This window comes from Podarcis liolepis, assembly GCF_965112155.1.
Source record: "Podarcis liolepis genome assembly, chromosome: 7".
NCBI lineage: Eukaryota > Metazoa > Chordata > Lepidosauria > Squamata > Lacertidae > Podarcis > Podarcis liolepis.
In genome coordinates, this window is record NC_139561.1 from 21,234,538 (window position 1) to 21,251,376 (window position 16,839).

Genomic DNA, 16,839 nt, shown 5'->3' on the forward strand with positions numbered 1-16,839 from the left:
AAAGCAGAAAAACAACTTAAACCTACAAAATAGATAGCCAGATAAATAATAAAGCCACAGTGAGGCAGCATGGTATAGTGGTTAGAGATTAGGACCAGGACTTGGGAGACCAAGGTTCAAATTCTCCACATCATCACAAAGCTCACTGGGCGACTTTGGGCCTGTAACTGCCTCTCTGCCTAACCTCCCTCACGGGGTTTGTTGTGGGGATTAAATGAAGAGGGCAAGGAAGAATCATGTATGTCGTCTATATCATCACTTTGAGCTCTTTGGGGGGGGGAGGCAATGAATAAATGCAAAAGAGTAGAGTTTGTGTGAGGTTATTGTTTTGTTTTGTTTTGTTTTCTTCCTGTTCTTCTTATGTATTTTGCTTTTTTATCTTGCATTTTTATGCTGCGAACAGCCCACAGATCTACGGGTGAAGCGGGGAATACAAATTTGTTAAGTAATAAATAATAAAAAAATGTTGAAGCTTTTGGAGAGGCGGCTGCAAAAAAACAGGACAACTTTTTGTTCGGGAACCAACCAACCCACCCACAACCCCCAATTATCGCCCCTCACTTAAAAACACCTCCTCCCCTCAAAAATAAATAAATCCCCCTTAGTTAAAATAAACTTCACATCCCCTACAAAATCTTTCAAGGGCTGTCTCTTTAAGCGCAGCTCCTCCGTTGCCAGGCGGTGCCTGTTGCCAGGCGGCGTTGATTGGCGGATCGGGGATTCCCCTCTCACACATCTCTCTCTGCAGGGAGGGCTTTCCCCTTGGCTGACACGTGGGTTTGCCAGAGCCCCAGCTGGAGGAGCGCGGGGCGGGGGCGTGTCCTGGGCTGCTTCCACCCTCCGGCCAATGAGCGGCTTCGGCGTTAGGCGGGAGGGCGGGACTGGGCGCCCATATATGGAGGTGGGCGTGGGGGCGTGGCCCGGGAGTGTCGCCCCTCCCTCGCTCCCTCTCTCAGTCTTTAGGGAAGCCGCTCCCTTTGGCTCCTTCGCCTGAACTGGGGCTGATGCTGCGAGAGGAGCGGACCGCGCTGTGAACTAGGGAAATACACGCAACTTTTTTTCCCCTTTTGGTGGGGGGGCGTGTCCCTCCCGGGCAAGGAGCTGCGATGACCTCCCGCAGGTAAGATCCGCTTAATCTTCTGCGGCGCGTCCGAAATGTGTGGAGTTTTGCAATTTGGGGTTTTTGTTTGCCTTAGGTGGTGGTGCGGCGTGAAGCTCGGAAACGGGGCAGCGGACAGCCTCCGCCCCCACCCCGTTCTTCCTTTTCTTCCCCACACTGCTCCGTATCTATTGCTTGCAGGTAGACCGTCTCTATACATGGAGGATTTAGAAGAACCTCCTCCCCCCCCCCAGCAAAAAGGCGGTGTACTTCTGCGGATGTTTTGCACTACAGCTCCCGTCAGTCCTCCGCCAGCGTGGGGGTGGGAAATAATCCCTTAATGTTTGGAGGTAGATTGCCCCTTATCATGGAGGGTCTCTTTATTTAGATCATCCTTGGCTTCTCCAGATGTTTTGGGCTGCAATTCCCGTCCGCACCCCCCCTCCCAGCCAGCCAGTGTGTTTTTGAGTTTGTAAACAAGGCACAGGTCTCTACCCTCCCTTCCGCCCCACCCCCTTATCTGTTATTATTTGGAGGTAGGCTCCCCCTGATCGTGGAGGGTCTCTATATTTAATTCAGCCTTCCCCCCACGTTTGCTGCCCTCCTCTAAATGTTTCGGACTACAACTCCCGTCAGAGCCCCCAACCTGCTCCAGACAGTATATGGCGAGGAGGAGGGAGAGTTGCCCAACTCTCCTCTCTCCGACCCTCGGTACCTAATATTTGCAGATAGACTGTCCGTGAGCATGGAGGCCTGTCTTTAGGTCAGCCTTTGCCAAGCTGATGCGACTCCCCCCCCCCCCCATCGCTTTGCAATGTTTTGGACAACAACTCCCATCAGACCTAGCCAGTACACTGTTTGCACTGCGGGCTGTTATTTTCAGTTTATAATTTCTTCGTTCTTAGTTGTTCCGACTAGTTTACCTTTAAAATAAATTTAAAAAGCTCTGTGTCTGTGTATAAAGCAAACATTTGTAGCCAATCTACGCTGAGTAGACCCATTTAAATTAATGGACCTTGCTACTTTAGGTATGTTAATTTCAGTGGCTCTAAACTGATCAGACTTTGTTGGATTAATTAAATGGAAAACAGCAGCGACGCCTTTTCGTCCCATCCCCCTCTGCCTCCTGTTTTCGGTACTTGGAGGTAGACTGCTCTTATACAGGGGTGTACCATGTACCTGTTGTGTAGAATACTTTACAACAGACCTATGTTATTTGTTGTTGTTGTTGTTAACCTGCCCTTCGTTCTAAGGCCCCAGAGTTGATTATATTTAAAGCATGATATTAGAAACAGTTAAAAACAACATACAATCATGGGACTAATATTTGTCTTAAAACTATACATTATCAGGTCTCGAAATCCAGGGCAAAGAGGAACGATTTAGCTACTCTGGTCATTCCTGCATCATGTGGTAGGCAAGTCTTAAGTCAGACTGAATTGGGTGAAAGAGAAAAGTTTCCTTCTGCCTCATCAACAGCTTCCTTTGGTCATTTCCACATTTTAATCTCTCCCTCCAACCCGCCCCAATTTTCTTATTTCGAGCTCTGGAGGCTGGGTATTGGGTTGTTGTTTTTAGTGTTTATTGAACTCTGAATCCCTCTAATGGATATCAACTGATACTCTGCATTATACTGTGTTGATATCAGTGTAATCTTTTTCCTTTTGTTTGCCTTGTTTAAATTAAAATCTTTAAGAAACAAAAACAAAAAAAAAAACTGTCATGGAAGACCTATCCTTTCATTCTCCTCCTACCCACACCCAGATTAACCTCTTTTCCTTTCCATCTTCTTTCGTGGTTATAATGCAGATAACAGGTTTTTGTGGTGCAATTTGTTTCCTTTCCCCTCTTCCTACTAAATATTTAATTCTGCAGTCGGGAGGTAAGCTCACAGCTTTGCTTTGAAAGCTGCCCTTCAGCGTGGGTGCGCCTGAGGATGTGCAGAGTGCAGAATCTGCAATTTCTGCAGTTGTGTAACTGCGATTGTGTAAATGACAGGCGCACCTCTGAGCCACTGACTTCCTTACTCACAGCTCGGTAGCTATAGATTCACACACATACCTCAATGCAAATAATCTCCAAATCAGAAAAGTGCCCTCTTGCAAGCTTTAACCCTGGAGCATCATTATTTTTTTAAAAGCATGACTTCCTTTCTGTTTAGCAACCATGAATGCAAATGAACATGTTTATGGTTAAAATAGTTTGGAACAGCTTATCAGGGAGCATCTCCCCCCCCCCCACTGACATCAACCTGTTTGACCTCATGTTCCTTCTGCTCAAACCCAAAATCTCGGAACCCAAAAAGGAACTCTGAATTCTTGGAACCCAAAAGCCTTTTGATTGTTGTTGGTACTCTATGGCCATTGCAACATTCGGGGAGGCCTAGACTGACGTCTGCCAAGCTTGATTAGAGGTTTGTGCTGAATGTTCTGTAACTTAAAGCTTCATTTTGCTGGGAGCGTGGTGTAATGGTTACAGCAGTCTTGGCAAACCAGGTGTTTGGGACTCTTAACCCCCATCAGCCCCACCTAGGACAGGTTAAAATGTTGGACCTAATCTCCAGGTAACACAGGTCCAAACTCCAATGAGTGACCTTGGGGCCTGTCGCTTGTCATTACCTTCGCCCGCCTCGCAAGGTTGTTGTGGGAATGAGGGCGTGTGAATGCATTGTGCATGCGTTCAGACTTCCCCCTCAACCTAGTGCCCTCCAGATGCATTGGATTACAACTCCCATGGAGCTGATGGGAGTTCTAGCCCAAAGCATCCAGGGAGGGCGATAGGTTGGGGGATGCTGTCGTAGACATCGGCCTAAGCTTTTTGCAGAAAGGGCAGAGATAAAAACATAGGAAACAGATATTGCTTGCTGAGTCACTCCAGAGGAATTTCTTATTTTAATGATCTATTTTAAAATGGGCTGTCCTGCCGGTAGGCCAGCAGACTCTCCACGTTCTCTTAAGAATATATATATTCTGTAATCACCCATTCCACCCCCTGCAAAAATATAAACAAGCCCTTTCTTTGATTTAAGCTAGAAAACATCCATAGCAGTGGAACTGCTATGGGGCAGCTGTCCTTGTTTGCTTAGGGTGTTCCCTGTTTCCTCTCCATCAGGGCCTTCCTTTGTTACCTTTCGAGGCATATTATTACTATTAGTGCAGTATTTGATGCCATCCGTGAGCCCTGTATTCCACAGAGCAGGAGCAGATGGTCCCTGCCCCGAGGAGATGGCAATCTATAAGGTTCTGCCACAGAGAAAACAACGAAGGGGAGGAATTTGTGGCAGGAGTAAATAGTGACTTTGTCCATAGTGGGAGCTAACAAAACATGAACCCCAACACAGTCTGCTCCTGGACCTTCCCCCCACTTTAAATGCAGGGTTTTTCAGTACTGGCCATTTTGGACTTTCCAAGGTTTGGGGGCCGGGAGAAATGTATTTAAAGGGAGAAAGGTCCAGGCTAACACCAGAGAGTCCAACCCCCTGCCAAGCAGGAAACACCATCAGAGCACTCCTGACATATGGTTGTCAAGCCTCTGCTTAAAGACCTCCAAAGAAGGAGACTCCACCACACTCCTTGGCAGCAAATTCCACTGTCGAACAGCTCTTACTGTCAGGAAGAAAACGAGATCAAAAAAACGAGAAGCAAGTGCTCAAGTTTCCGATGGTACCAAGGAGCTTGTGTGACAAAGGCAGGAGGCGCAGGTGTCCTGGAAGGCTGCGCCAAGCACATGGGTCAGTGAGGGAGAAAGGAGGGAGTTTTTGGAGGGAGCAGGAGGCCTTGGGATGGTTGGGGCTGTCAGAGCTACTAGCTATGGTTTGCGGTGGCCTGGTGGCTGCAGTGCACCTCTGAATACCAGTTGCTGGGAATTGCAAGCGGTTCTTGCACTCAGGTCCTGTTGTGGGGCTTCCCACTGAGGCATCCGGTGGGCCACTGGGAGGAGAGGATGCCAGACTAGATGGGCCTTTGGACCTGGTCCAGCTAAAGGGCTCATTTTGGGTTCTTGCGGAAAGGGGAGGAACTTGTGTTGAACAAGAGAGCAGACAGGACATCCATGTAGTATTTTTCCCATGCTTGGGTCTCCATCATCCCTAGCTAGCAAGACCGGTGGTCAGGGATCATGGGAATTGTCTGAAAACAACCGGAGACCCAAGTTTGGGAAACCCTGGTGTAGGGGTTTGGACAGGAGTAGTATAACACTGCAGATTTAAGTCCTCTTGCCTTGAGTCAGAGGCAACTGTATCTTGACTCTGGTTGCACATGCATGTTAAGTCTTGCACATGACCACAAATGCTGATGGTGCATTTTCCTTCTACTTCTGTATCTCTTTATCTGTCTCTCTTTATCTGTCTCTCTTTATCTGTCTCTCTTTATCTGTCTACGCAGTTAGTGTTTTTTTAATGGGGTGCATCTAACATTCTTCTTTCTCTTATTAAATTTATTACCCACTGTCAGGGGTTTAGGAGCAGAGGCACGGGCAAGGGAGGAAACAGAGAGCGAAGGGGAGGAGGCAGAAGAAAAGATGAGTGATGACGACGACCCGAGATCTCCTAGTCTTTCCAGTGAATCAGAGGATTCACAGAAAGGAGCACCAGTGGCCAGGGCAAGGGGGGAGTCTAGGGGGGCACCCCAGGAAGATAGAGCCAGAGGGGACTCAGGGGGGAGCAGCTGGAAATCGGGACCAGCGTCACCGCCAGGAAGCAGGGAAGAGGAAGGGAGCCAGGGGGGAAGCGCTGGCAGCTCACCACAGGAGGGAGGGCATGAGTCAGGAGTGGCCACACCTCCATCGGGGAGCGAAGAAACGGTTAAGAGGAAAGTGGAAGGTTGGGCGCGCGCGCCAAGTTCAAATGCAGAGGAAGGCGGCGCAGTAAGCAGCCCCGAAAGGGAACCAGGTCCTAAAGCCCGGCGCAAGGAGGCAGGAGGGTCCGGGTCAGCGTCAGAAGAATCCCGGAAGGAAGAAGCCCCGGGGGGTAGAGGGACCCAGAGGAGGACAGTCAGGCGGAAAAGGTGGAGCAAGGCTAGGATATTAAGTTGGTGCACACGGGGCGGAGACTCAGACGGAGCTTCGCCGACCTAGCTACTAGACGTAGAGTTGCGCGCAGCAGCGTGAGAATGGAAACTGTAATTCAATAAAGACTTTTACTTAATGATCGCTGGCTAGCGTGATCCTCTGTGAGCTAGGATCTTCAAGCAGCTCTGACACCCACCCTTTGCCAGCAGGTACCAGGGTGGGTTACACCAAATTAAAATTCAGTATTAGAAACAGTTAGACCAGTCATCGGAATAGGGTAGGTCCTGAAAACAGCCTTCTCTGGTATCCCAAAGTTAGCGCATGTTTGAAACTATAAAACAAAGGTGCCCGACGCACCTCTGTGGGGCAGGAATCTCACATCTCAGTCCTGCTCAGAGTAGACCCACTGAAAATAATGGGCATGACTAACTTAGGTCCATTAATGTTAGTTGGTCTACTCTGAGTAGGAGTCGGTTGGCTACAACCCAATAAGTTTTTTTCTTCCTATATACATAAAAACGCAAGGTTGTCATCAGGCGGCTGCCCTTAGGAGGACTTTTTAGGGCCACATCACAGTCCTGGATTTGCATGGAGTAATGGGGTTGGGAAGGTGAAGAGTGAGCTTAGTAGTTGCATGGGGTGGGAAGGGGAAACCCTAGGAGGTTAATGTGGGGATAGTGGCAGGTGGGTTGGTGAGCAGAGCAAGCCCCTAGTAATTCTTATATTTATTCATTTGATTCATTGTGAGCTGTGACGGTTTTGTGGCAAAGTGGCGTGCAAATGGAACTGACAATGAGTGAACATGTTTGATTGGCACATATTATGTACCAAGCAAAACCAGAATAAATATCCTATTACACTTTTTAAAAAGGAAAAAGGATGGTGTTCTGGCAGGTTAATTAAAGCCCCCCATTTCAACATTGCGAGTGTAAGTCAGGCTGTTTCAGAGGAATACAAGTCTGGAAAATCTGTGACCCTCTAGATGTAATTGGACTTCAACTCCCAGCAGCCAGCATGCCTAATGGTCAGGGTGTTTTGTAGCCGGGTTGCAATGGTAAAAGATTGCAACGGGGAGATTGAAAAATCAATAAAATAACGTAAAAGTTTGAGCAGCAGAGAGCATAAGTGTATGACGCGATTCACACAGCATCACTAAAATCTAAAATTCAGTGGATGAAAAGTGCACAGCTATGGAAAGCCTGCGGTATAAAAAAGGTCGCTTTTAATCCAGGGCTCAGAGCAGGAATATGAGGAAGGCAGTGGTGGACCTACATTTTGTGGGGCTCTGAAGTCTCATTAGTTCCACAGTAGATCTGCCTCTGGAGGACGGTGTCAGGCGAACCTCTCCAGGCTGGAGACAAATAGCACAGGTGGAATCTTGCTTTTCCAAGATGGTGGCATGTTGCTGACCGCTGTGGTAAATAAGATGCTTCAGGAGTTGGAGTTCATAACATCAGAAAGTCACCCTTTGGCCTGCCCACGTCCCACCCATATACTTCCTGGGCTTTGTTCCGCTTACATCTCATCCTTTTTGATTCTCGAGTAGGTGGGACGTGCTCTGTCCTCGTGCGAGTGAGTCATGGCTGTATGCGCTCAATCTGTGGCGAAAGCACCTTTCAAATATATATATATATATATGAATTGAAATCTGTTTCCCCTTGTCGTCTTCTCTGGCTGCTTCCTCCTCCGCAGAGAGAGAGAGCTGACTTGACGGAAAAGAGGCAGGCCAAACTGTTTCCATAGAAGGTGAAGGAGCAAGGAAAAAGAGATGGTAGAACAGTTTGATGCGTTGTTTTTCTTGAAAGTTTCTGGCAGCTGATTCATCAGTGCTTTGGTTGTGGGGGAAAAGCTTTGCCCTCTAATGGGGAAGAACCTCAGCTCCGTGGCGGAGCATGTGCTTTGAGTGTAGAAGGCCCCAGTTTCAGGCCCTGGCATGTTCAGGTAAGGCTGGGAAGGTCCCCTCTTTAAAACTCTGGAGAACATTGGCTAGTTGGTGTAGACCAGCCTTTCTCAACCTTGGGTTCCCACATGTTGGAGGACTTCAACTCCCATCATCCATAGCCAGCAGAGGCAGGAGTCTCCACCCCTGATCCAATGGAGTCTCTGGGTTCAGAGGCTGTATGTCATTGCATACCGGTTCATGGGAATCAACCATCATCAGAAGAACCTGCTGGTTCAGGCCAGGGTCTCAACTAGCCAACATCCTCTCCTCATAGTAGCTGGGGCCGGGCCAATATATTTTGTTGCCTGAGGCAAAGGAGAAGATGGCGCCTCTCCTCACCTGCAGCCTAATCCAAGTGTGCAAGCTGGTCAAACTGAACTTTACATGAGGATTGGTGGTGTCTTCTACGGCAGCTGAGGGCAGCAGGCTTGCTTAGGGAACCCCAGTCCCCACCTCTCAGCAATTGCAGCCTGAGGTGCCTGCTGATCACTTTGCCTAATGGTAGGGCCAGCCCCAAGAATAGCCAGCAGCCTGATGCTGCAGCAAGGTTGCTCCAACTTCCACAGCGCCACCATCGGGAATCCCAACGCTTTGGGTGCATCTCTTCTGACAGCAGTGAGCGAGAGAGACAGAGAGAGCAGCATTCTGCTCCATCACACTCTCTGGCTTGCTTAAGAGGTCAGCTAAGAATAGCCCCCCCCCCTCCTGCTCTCACGCTCCCCCCCCCCCAGCCGGCCGGAGATTAAGAGCCTTGTGGCGTGATGAGATGAACACATGAGGGGAGCCACGGATTTGCATGCCTTGTGGGCTGTTACTGGATCCTGGATGCCCTCTGCGTGACGTTCCTCGAAAGGAGAGGCAGGGCACCCTGAGCGTTACTCAGCACCCTCCCATTCTGACTCCCACTGACTCAGGACGGGGGGGGGGGCACCTGCCCTTGAGAGTGAGACGAGGCCTTGGAGGAAACCTGTGCTGTATAAAGCTTCTTTGCCCAGATGGGTTTATTCCAGACCCTCCAGGTGGCCCTGTTTTCCAGAGACAGCTCCGGATTTACAGAAGCCGCCCCGGTTTCTGACTGGATCCCGGACTGTCTTGCTTTTCCTTTGGAAGTCCCTGTTTTCATTGGAGAAATGTTGGAGGGTATGTCCCAGTGTGATCTGGCTCAAGGATTTAAAGAAATAATAAAAAATATTAATAAATAACCATTACAGTGGTACCTCGGGTTAAGAACTTAATTCGTTCTGGAGGTCCGTTCTTAACCTGAAACTGTTCTTAACCTGATGTACCACTTTAGCTAATGGGGCCTCCCGCTGCCGCCGCACCACCGTGTGATTTCTGTTCTCGTCCTGAAGCAAAGTTGTTAACCCGAGGTACTATTTCTGGGTTAATGGAGTCTGTAACCTGAAGCGTCTGTAACCCGAGGTACCACTGTATTAATGGCAAATAAAATGTCTGGCAGTTGTTTTTAATGAGTTCTGCGCAATTTTACACATTTCACTTGCCAAGCAGAACAAAATACTATTAATTTAACCCAAATGTCTTTTGAATTCTCATGTCATGTTGCAACTAGTTAGCACCCCTCATTTTGGGAAGTTGAAAAAGTCAACGTGCGCTATCGCCCTACCAGCAAAACGGCCGCAGGTTGAAGCAGGTAAACTAGGTGTATATTTGCGGAAAGGCGAGCTGACAAATATATTTGGCTCCTGGGCCTGAGGTTCCTCACTATTCCCCTAAACCCCAGTTCCTGTGAGCTGGATCTCATTCATTCCTCCTTGCGCAGCACCCGGAGGGGAGTGGCAGACTGATTCACTCTGGATCACGCTGGAAGTGTTGCAAAACAGCAGCAGGAGCAGGCTGCGCGACTCAAGGCAAGCAGCAAAAGTGTCTTGCGCTTTTCCGGGCTTCCCTGCCTCCAGGGTGAAGCAAGGAGGTGGAAGGCAAAAGAGGGAATTGGGGCGGAGCAACAGGAGCTCGTTAAGTCAGAGGGATTTCATTGTTATTCACTGTCATTTTCCAAGCAAGCTTTGAGCTGCCTCTCTTTGAACAGCCAGAAAGAACTCTGGAGCCAAAGGCTTGTGCTGGGCGGAAAACTCGAGGGTTTTGGGCCTTGGCAGGTGACACTCAGGAAATCCTGACACCTTGCAGGAAGGCCCTTTTGCATGCGTCACAAGCTGAGCACCTCACAGTCTGAATGTTGGAGGAGTCGGGACAGATAAGAGAAAGTGCTTCCTCACATGGCACATAGCGTACTTTTTGCTCTATAAGACTCACTTTTTCCCTCCTAAAAAGTAAGGGGAAATGTGTGTGCGTCTTATGGAGCGAATGCAGGCTGCGCAGCTATCACAGAAGCCAGAACAGCAAGAGGGATTGCTGCTTTCACTGTGCAGCAATCCCTCTTGCTGTTCTGGCTTCTGAGATTCAGAATATTTTTTTTCTTGTTTTCCTCCTCCAAAAACTAGGTGCGTCTTGTGGTCTGGTGTGTATTATAGAGCGAAAAATACAGTAGTTACACTATGGAACTCTCTCCTGCAGGATGGCCACTGACTCAGATGGCTTGAAAAGAGGATTGGACAAATTCATGGGGGGAAATAAGGCTTTTGATAAGCCATGATGGCTCAGCTCTGCCGCCATGGTTGGAAGCAGCAATGCTTCTGAAGACCAGTTGCTGCAAATGACAGGAGGGGAGAGGACTCTCTTGTGCCCAGGTCCTGACTCTTTGTGTTGTTTTCTTGGCCAGTACTGTAACACAGAAGGGATGTAGCCAAGTGGTGGGACATCTGCTCTGCATGCAGAAGGCCCCAGGTTCAGTCCCTGGCATCTCCAGGTAGGACTGGGAAGGTCCCCTGCCTGAAACCCTGGAGAGCTGCTGCTGCCAGCCAGTGTAAATGACACTGAGCTAATGGTCTGATGGTTTTCCCAGTAGTGATGAGAGCTGGACCATAAAGAAGGCTGATCGCCGAAGCCTTGATGCTTTTGAATTATGGTGCTGGAGGAGACTCAAGAGTCCCATGGACTGCAAGAAGATCAAACCTATCCATTCTGAAGGAAATCAGCCCTGAGTGCTCACTGGAAGGACAGATCGTGAAGCTGAGGCTCCAATACTTTGGCCACCTCATGAGAAGAGAAGACTCCCTGGAAAAGACCCTGATGTTGGGAAAGATGGAGGGCACAAGGAGAAGGGGACGACAGAGGACGGGTGTTCCCGAAGCTACCAGCATGAGTTTGACCAAACTGTGGGAGGCAGTGGAAGACAGGAGTGCCTGGCGTGCTCTGGTCCATGGGGTCACGAAGAGTCGGACATGACTAAACGACTAAACAACAACAACAAAAATGGTCTGATTCAGGATAAGGCAGCTTCTCCCCCCGGGCACAGTGTCTGCTTCCTAACACAGTACAGCACATTCAGCTGCTGGCAAAGTGGTCAGGGGCAGAGAGACATGTGACACTGGATTGTAGCACCCAAACATGTGTTATGTTCTGATTTTCTCTTTTTGTCTGGTGCAGCAGCTTGTGGCAGGAGCAGTCTGAGAACGCGCTGGTTCGACAGCAGTATCCGGGATGGTTTGGCCATAGTTCTTCACAAGGACCTGCTACTGGGGCAAGGCAGAGCCCACATCGCAAACAAAACCGGGCTGTTCAGAGTGAAACAGGGCAGGATTGAATCCTGGCCAGCTGGTGAACAGAGGAGGGCCTGCTTTCTGCAGAGGTCTGCTCTATGTCTGCCTTCCCCGCCCCCAACCCCCCAGGAATGCACATTGGAAGCAGACCCCAGCAGGACCACACTGTCCGCTCAACAGTACAACCCTGTTGGCTGCAGAGGTCTGCTTTGCCAGGAGGGTTCAGTCCTGCTGGCTGCAAGGGGTCTACCTCACCAGTGCATTCCCAGCTGGGTAATTCCTAGAGAAGCAGACCCCTGCAACTAACAGGATTGCACTTTCTGCCCCCTGCCCAGCTGGTGAGTGGAAGGATCAGTCCTGCTGTCTGCAGTGTGGTTGAGAGGAGGAAGGGTCTCTCTGTCCCCCCACCAACTCCTGACTGTATGCTTAATAGGCATTTAAAACCCTAACTTAAACATTAGGACTCCCTCTCCCAATTGATTCAGGGCCTACAGCTGAGTTGGCATGGGGCCAATCCAAATCCCTGCCTAAGGCCCTGCATTTGGGGGGGGGGTATGTGCTTGCAGCCCTACTTGTTACTGGTAGGAAAGTGATGGCCACTCCTTTATTACTGGTTTTTAAGCAAGAATTTTGTAGTTGTGGAGTTTCTGCACCAGATGACCTCTGGAGAGACCCAATTTTATGAATCGGGAGCCTGATCTATGGGGTTGTGCTGGTGGCAAAGTGTGATGGGTGATGGCTCTGTCTGTGGTTTGCCTTTTTCTTTTGCGGGGAGATGGGCTGAACCCACAAGCGAGGCTTGGTCTGCATGTTTCCTCCTGCACCTTGTCTCTCCCCCCGCCCCCCCGGTGGCTCGTGTCCAGGAAATGTGTCTAGGGTAGTTGTTTAATCAGGCGGCTGGGCTTGTCCGCTCTGTGGGCTTCCTGCCCTCGGGTCTGAAGGGAAGATCGGAAATTCTGCTGCTTTAAAACAGGACTGGTAATCCGGAAATGGAGAATTTCCTGGATGTGTGTATCCCCCGCCCCACTTTTGTGTAAAATAGTGGCATTTAATGGCTTTACATTTTACCAGCTATAACGGTTGGAGGGAGAGAGGAAGCAGCGAGGCCAAGTTCCTGCTGATTTGCTAAAGCAATCTCTTATTTATTTACAAAACAAATTAGATGCCTTTTCCCCAAAGATCCAGGGAATGTGGAGCAAGCTATTAGAGCAATGTGCACGTTTAAAAAAAACCCTTTTATCATTCTTCAGTAGGAAGCTTGAGTTCTTTGTGCATAGAACCTCACAATGCATTGTGTGCTATATAATAGCAAGGCATGATACCAACACGTTGAAAAAGCCAAGATCAGGTGGTATTGGTATTCTGATTACAGTGCCATCACACCTTAAGAGTTGCATAGGTCTCTGCACCCAAGGATCATGCAATTGACAGGCGGAACAATGAGCAGAGCGCAGGACCAAAGGTCCTAATTAAAAGCAGGTGAATCTGTGCAGGGTTTTGCAGGTCCACCGTAACGAACGGGAAATGCGACAATGGGTTGCAGCACACAGTTAATTTCCCCCAGATATTATATTCCGTTTTCCCTCCTGGTTTTCCGTCCTCTCTCCGCACACCAGCTGGTCAGCTTTCTGTGGCTACTGAGCATGCTCAGTCCTCATTGGGCTGTTTTTCCGAAGTATTCTGTCCCGCCCAACGAAACTGGGTGTCCCCCTTCCCCCCAAAACACATTTTGTACTTTTGCAAACATTGAGTTCTCCCATGTTTGCTGATAACCTCCGCTCCCCTTTGTGGTTTGGGTAGGACTCTCACCTGGAGAACATGTCTGTATACAACGACCACTGCAGCTGTTCTAGAATTCGAGTCGGGAAGTTCCTACAGCCCACCTAGAGTTAGCAAACAGGGATCTTGTATGTCTTGCAGTAGAAATGCTTTCTGAGTTGTTGGGGGGGTTTGTGTGTGTGTGTGGGGGGAGTTATTCTTGCAGTCTCTGCAAAAGGTAGCCAGTTCTGGTTTCTGCAGAGTCCCTATTCCAAGTGCAGGGCTGTATCTGCTCAGCTAAGGTAACACTTGGCATAGACCCATTGAAATGAATGGACCGAAGTTAGTCATGTCTGTTCACTTCAGTGGGTCTACAGTGAGTAGGGCTGGCATTGAGTACAACCTGCAATATTAATACAGGTCTCATTATCCTCTCTGTGTTATAAGAATATATATAAGAACCTGGGGCCTTCCAGATGCCACTCCACACCGCTCTGATGAGTGACTAGTTTGGGGTTATTCCTGGAAAGTGTCACTGGAGACCAAAGCATCCTCTCTGCCTTTTACCAGCTTCATCTGGTTCTCCAGCTAGGGTCGTTCCTGGGCAGGAATAGTATACCCTCCAACATTTCTCCGGTGAAAATAGGGATGTCCTATTCAATACTGTGCGGCTTCCAACATACATAAAAACATAATAAAATATTAACCATTTTTAAAACTTGCCTAAAAACTTGTCTTCTAAAGGTTGTAGAGTTACTTATCTCCTTGGTTTGGGGCGGGGGTGTCACATAACTCCATACCCTCCAACATTTCGCCGATGAAAATAGGGATGTCCTAAGGAAAAGCGGGACATTCCGGGATCAAATCAGAAACCGGGACAGTTTCTGTAAATCTGAGAATTTCCCTGGAAAGACACTTGAAGGGTCTGGGAAAGCCTGACCACTATGGTCCATGCGCTGGTGACCTTGAGGCTGGATTGCTGCAATGCACTCTGTGTGGGGCTGCCCTTGGCCTTGGTTTGGAAGCTGTGGCTGGTGCAAGATGCAGCTCCCAGACTGCTGGTGGGGGCAGGCATCTGACTGAATACATTGTTAAAGCTGCATTGGCTACCCATCTACCAGGTTTGAGATCCTTAAATTAACTGACAAAGCCTTAAGCAACTTAAGTCTGGAGCATCCTTAGGGACCACCTGATCCTGGCTCAATCCTTGAGAGCACCTACCGGAGCATCACTGGTCATTCCCACAAGTTGGCGAGGCTCATCTGACATCAACACAAAACCGAGCATTTAGTGTCATCCACCCAATTTTGTGGAAGACAGTGGCACCTCGGATTAAGTACTTAATTCGTTCCAGAGGTCTGTTCTTAACCTGAAACTGTTCTTAACCTGAAGCACCACTTTAGCTAATGGGGCCTCCTGCTGCCGCCACGCCGCCGGAGCACGATTTCTGTTCTCATCCTGAAGCAAAGTTTTTAACCTGAAGCACTATTTCTTGGTTAGTGGAGTCTGTAACCTGAAGCGTATGTAACCTGAAGCGTATGTAACCCAAGGTACCACTGTAGTCTGCTGACAGATGTTCATCAGGCGCTTTCTGTTTCAACCCTGAAATGCGTGCTGAAAACTTTTCGCTGTCAAGCTTATGCAGGTGATTAAAAGTGCACCTTTCCGTAACAGTTAATCTCCACTTTTTATTTTTTAAAAATATTTTTATTAGCAATTACAACATAACAACTTATCAAAACATATCATATTCATTATTTTTCCCCTTCCCCCACCTCTCAAACCCTCCCTCCCCTCCCCCAGAGACTTCCCTCAGCTCATCTCTCTGATTTCTCAACACATATTATTCTCTGCATGTTATAAAATTATGCAAATCCTTACATTATCTATCTACCATGTTATCAATCAATAAATTTGTGTATGTTTATTCAAAATAATCTCCACTTTTTAAATACACCTACCTGGTTTTTATGGTGCAGTTTTGCATACGATTCTTGTGAACTGGTCTGGGTTTGTTTTATGAATGCACATATATATTTTTTATACATAAATAAATTGGCCATCCTGGTTGGGGCCGATGTAACCTCTGCAAAATGCACAGAGCGTTAAAATAAGCTAAATAAAAACTATTCAACTGTGCTCCAGACGCTTGGGTTGCTTGAGAAGGCTTTGATGCGTTGCAGGGGACTAGATCATCTTTTGGGTCTCTGCAATCCTATGCTGACCTTTGCTGGCTGGTGGCTGCTGTTTAGAGTTCCTTCTGCCTGTCTTCAGGCACGGGAGCGAAGTTGGGTTAAAAGGACGGGGCGTTTGTGAAGTGTGTTTGCTGGGTTGCCTGAACACAGTCACGGGCATTTAATCCCGGCCGGGACATTGCAGGGGGTGACCTGCTAATCTCTGATATTCTTAATATAGGAAAGTCTGCTCTTAAATAAACCCAGGGTTGCTATATCCAGCAGCAGGGGAGCTAAATATAAAGGAAGATTCTCCCTCGCTCCTTTCACCAGCTCTGGTTCCCCTTAGTAGCCTTGGTAAACAGAGGCTAAACAAGGGAAAGCAGTCATCCCCGGAGGCAAGCTTGATCCCTCTGTGCAGGATGCTAAGCCTCAGGGAGGAACAAGGGTGATGCGCTGACCCCTCCTGTCTTGGGAGCTGGGCAGCGGCCAATTTGAATGTGAAAAAACCCCACACTGTTAGCCCGAACAAAACCCCTCTGTCTTTCAAGCTTGTTGATAGGAACATAGGAAGGAACCTGCTTTAGACTGAGTCGGACGGTTACTCCCTTTAGCTCCATATTGTCTACACTGGCTGGCAGCAGCTCTCTGGGGTTTGAGGTGAATGTGTAGGGGATTGAACCTGGGTTTCCCCAGGTCCTTCTGAGCTACCACTTTGACACTTTCCTACTCGGGTAGTAAGCTGCTTCCTAATGAGCCAGAGGGTTGGCCCATTTAGCTTAGTATTGTCTATCCTGACTGGCAGCAGCTCTCCAGGTCTTTGAGATAGCAGTGTGCCCCAGCCCTGCTTGGAGAGCCCAGGGATTGAACCTGGGGCCTTCTGCATACGAAGCGGATGCTCTGCCGATGAGCTACGGCCTTCCCTTCCCACCCGTGCCCAGGCACTGGGCGGCTGAGTGTTGATAGGTTTTTTTGTAACATGTCTTGATTTATTTAGCTCCCAGGCAAAATGGCTCCCTGCAAACTCTCTATCCTGTTTGCAGGTGACAAAATAGGAGCTGGTGAGGGGGTTGCATATTGCAGAAGATTCTCTGAAAGGTTTTGTAGTAGAAAGATCTCTCCTGAGAAATGTTGGCTGGCCATGGAACTTGGAAAGTTGCTGCCAGCCAGTGTACGCAGTACTAAGCTAGGTGTTCTAATGGTTTGACTCTGCATGATGCAGCTGATGATGATGTTGCGGTG

The 16,839-nt window shown here is 48.6% G+C and overlaps 1 protein-coding gene across 1 annotated transcript in view; it reads left to right on the top strand.

The window, feature by feature from the left end:
• The first annotated feature begins 916 nt into the window (after positions 1-916).
• The window catches only part of LOC310711284 (tyrosine-protein phosphatase non-receptor type 11-like), a 59,333-nt gene continuing 43,410 nt past the window's right edge, over positions 917-16,839 (top strand). Inside the window, exon 1 of the mRNA XM_083513051.1 lies at positions 917-1,120. Coding sequence (XP_083369177.1) covers positions 1,107-1,120 — 14 coding nt within the window. The 5' untranslated portion in view covers positions 917-1,106. The remainder of the gene's footprint in view (positions 1,121-16,839) is intronic.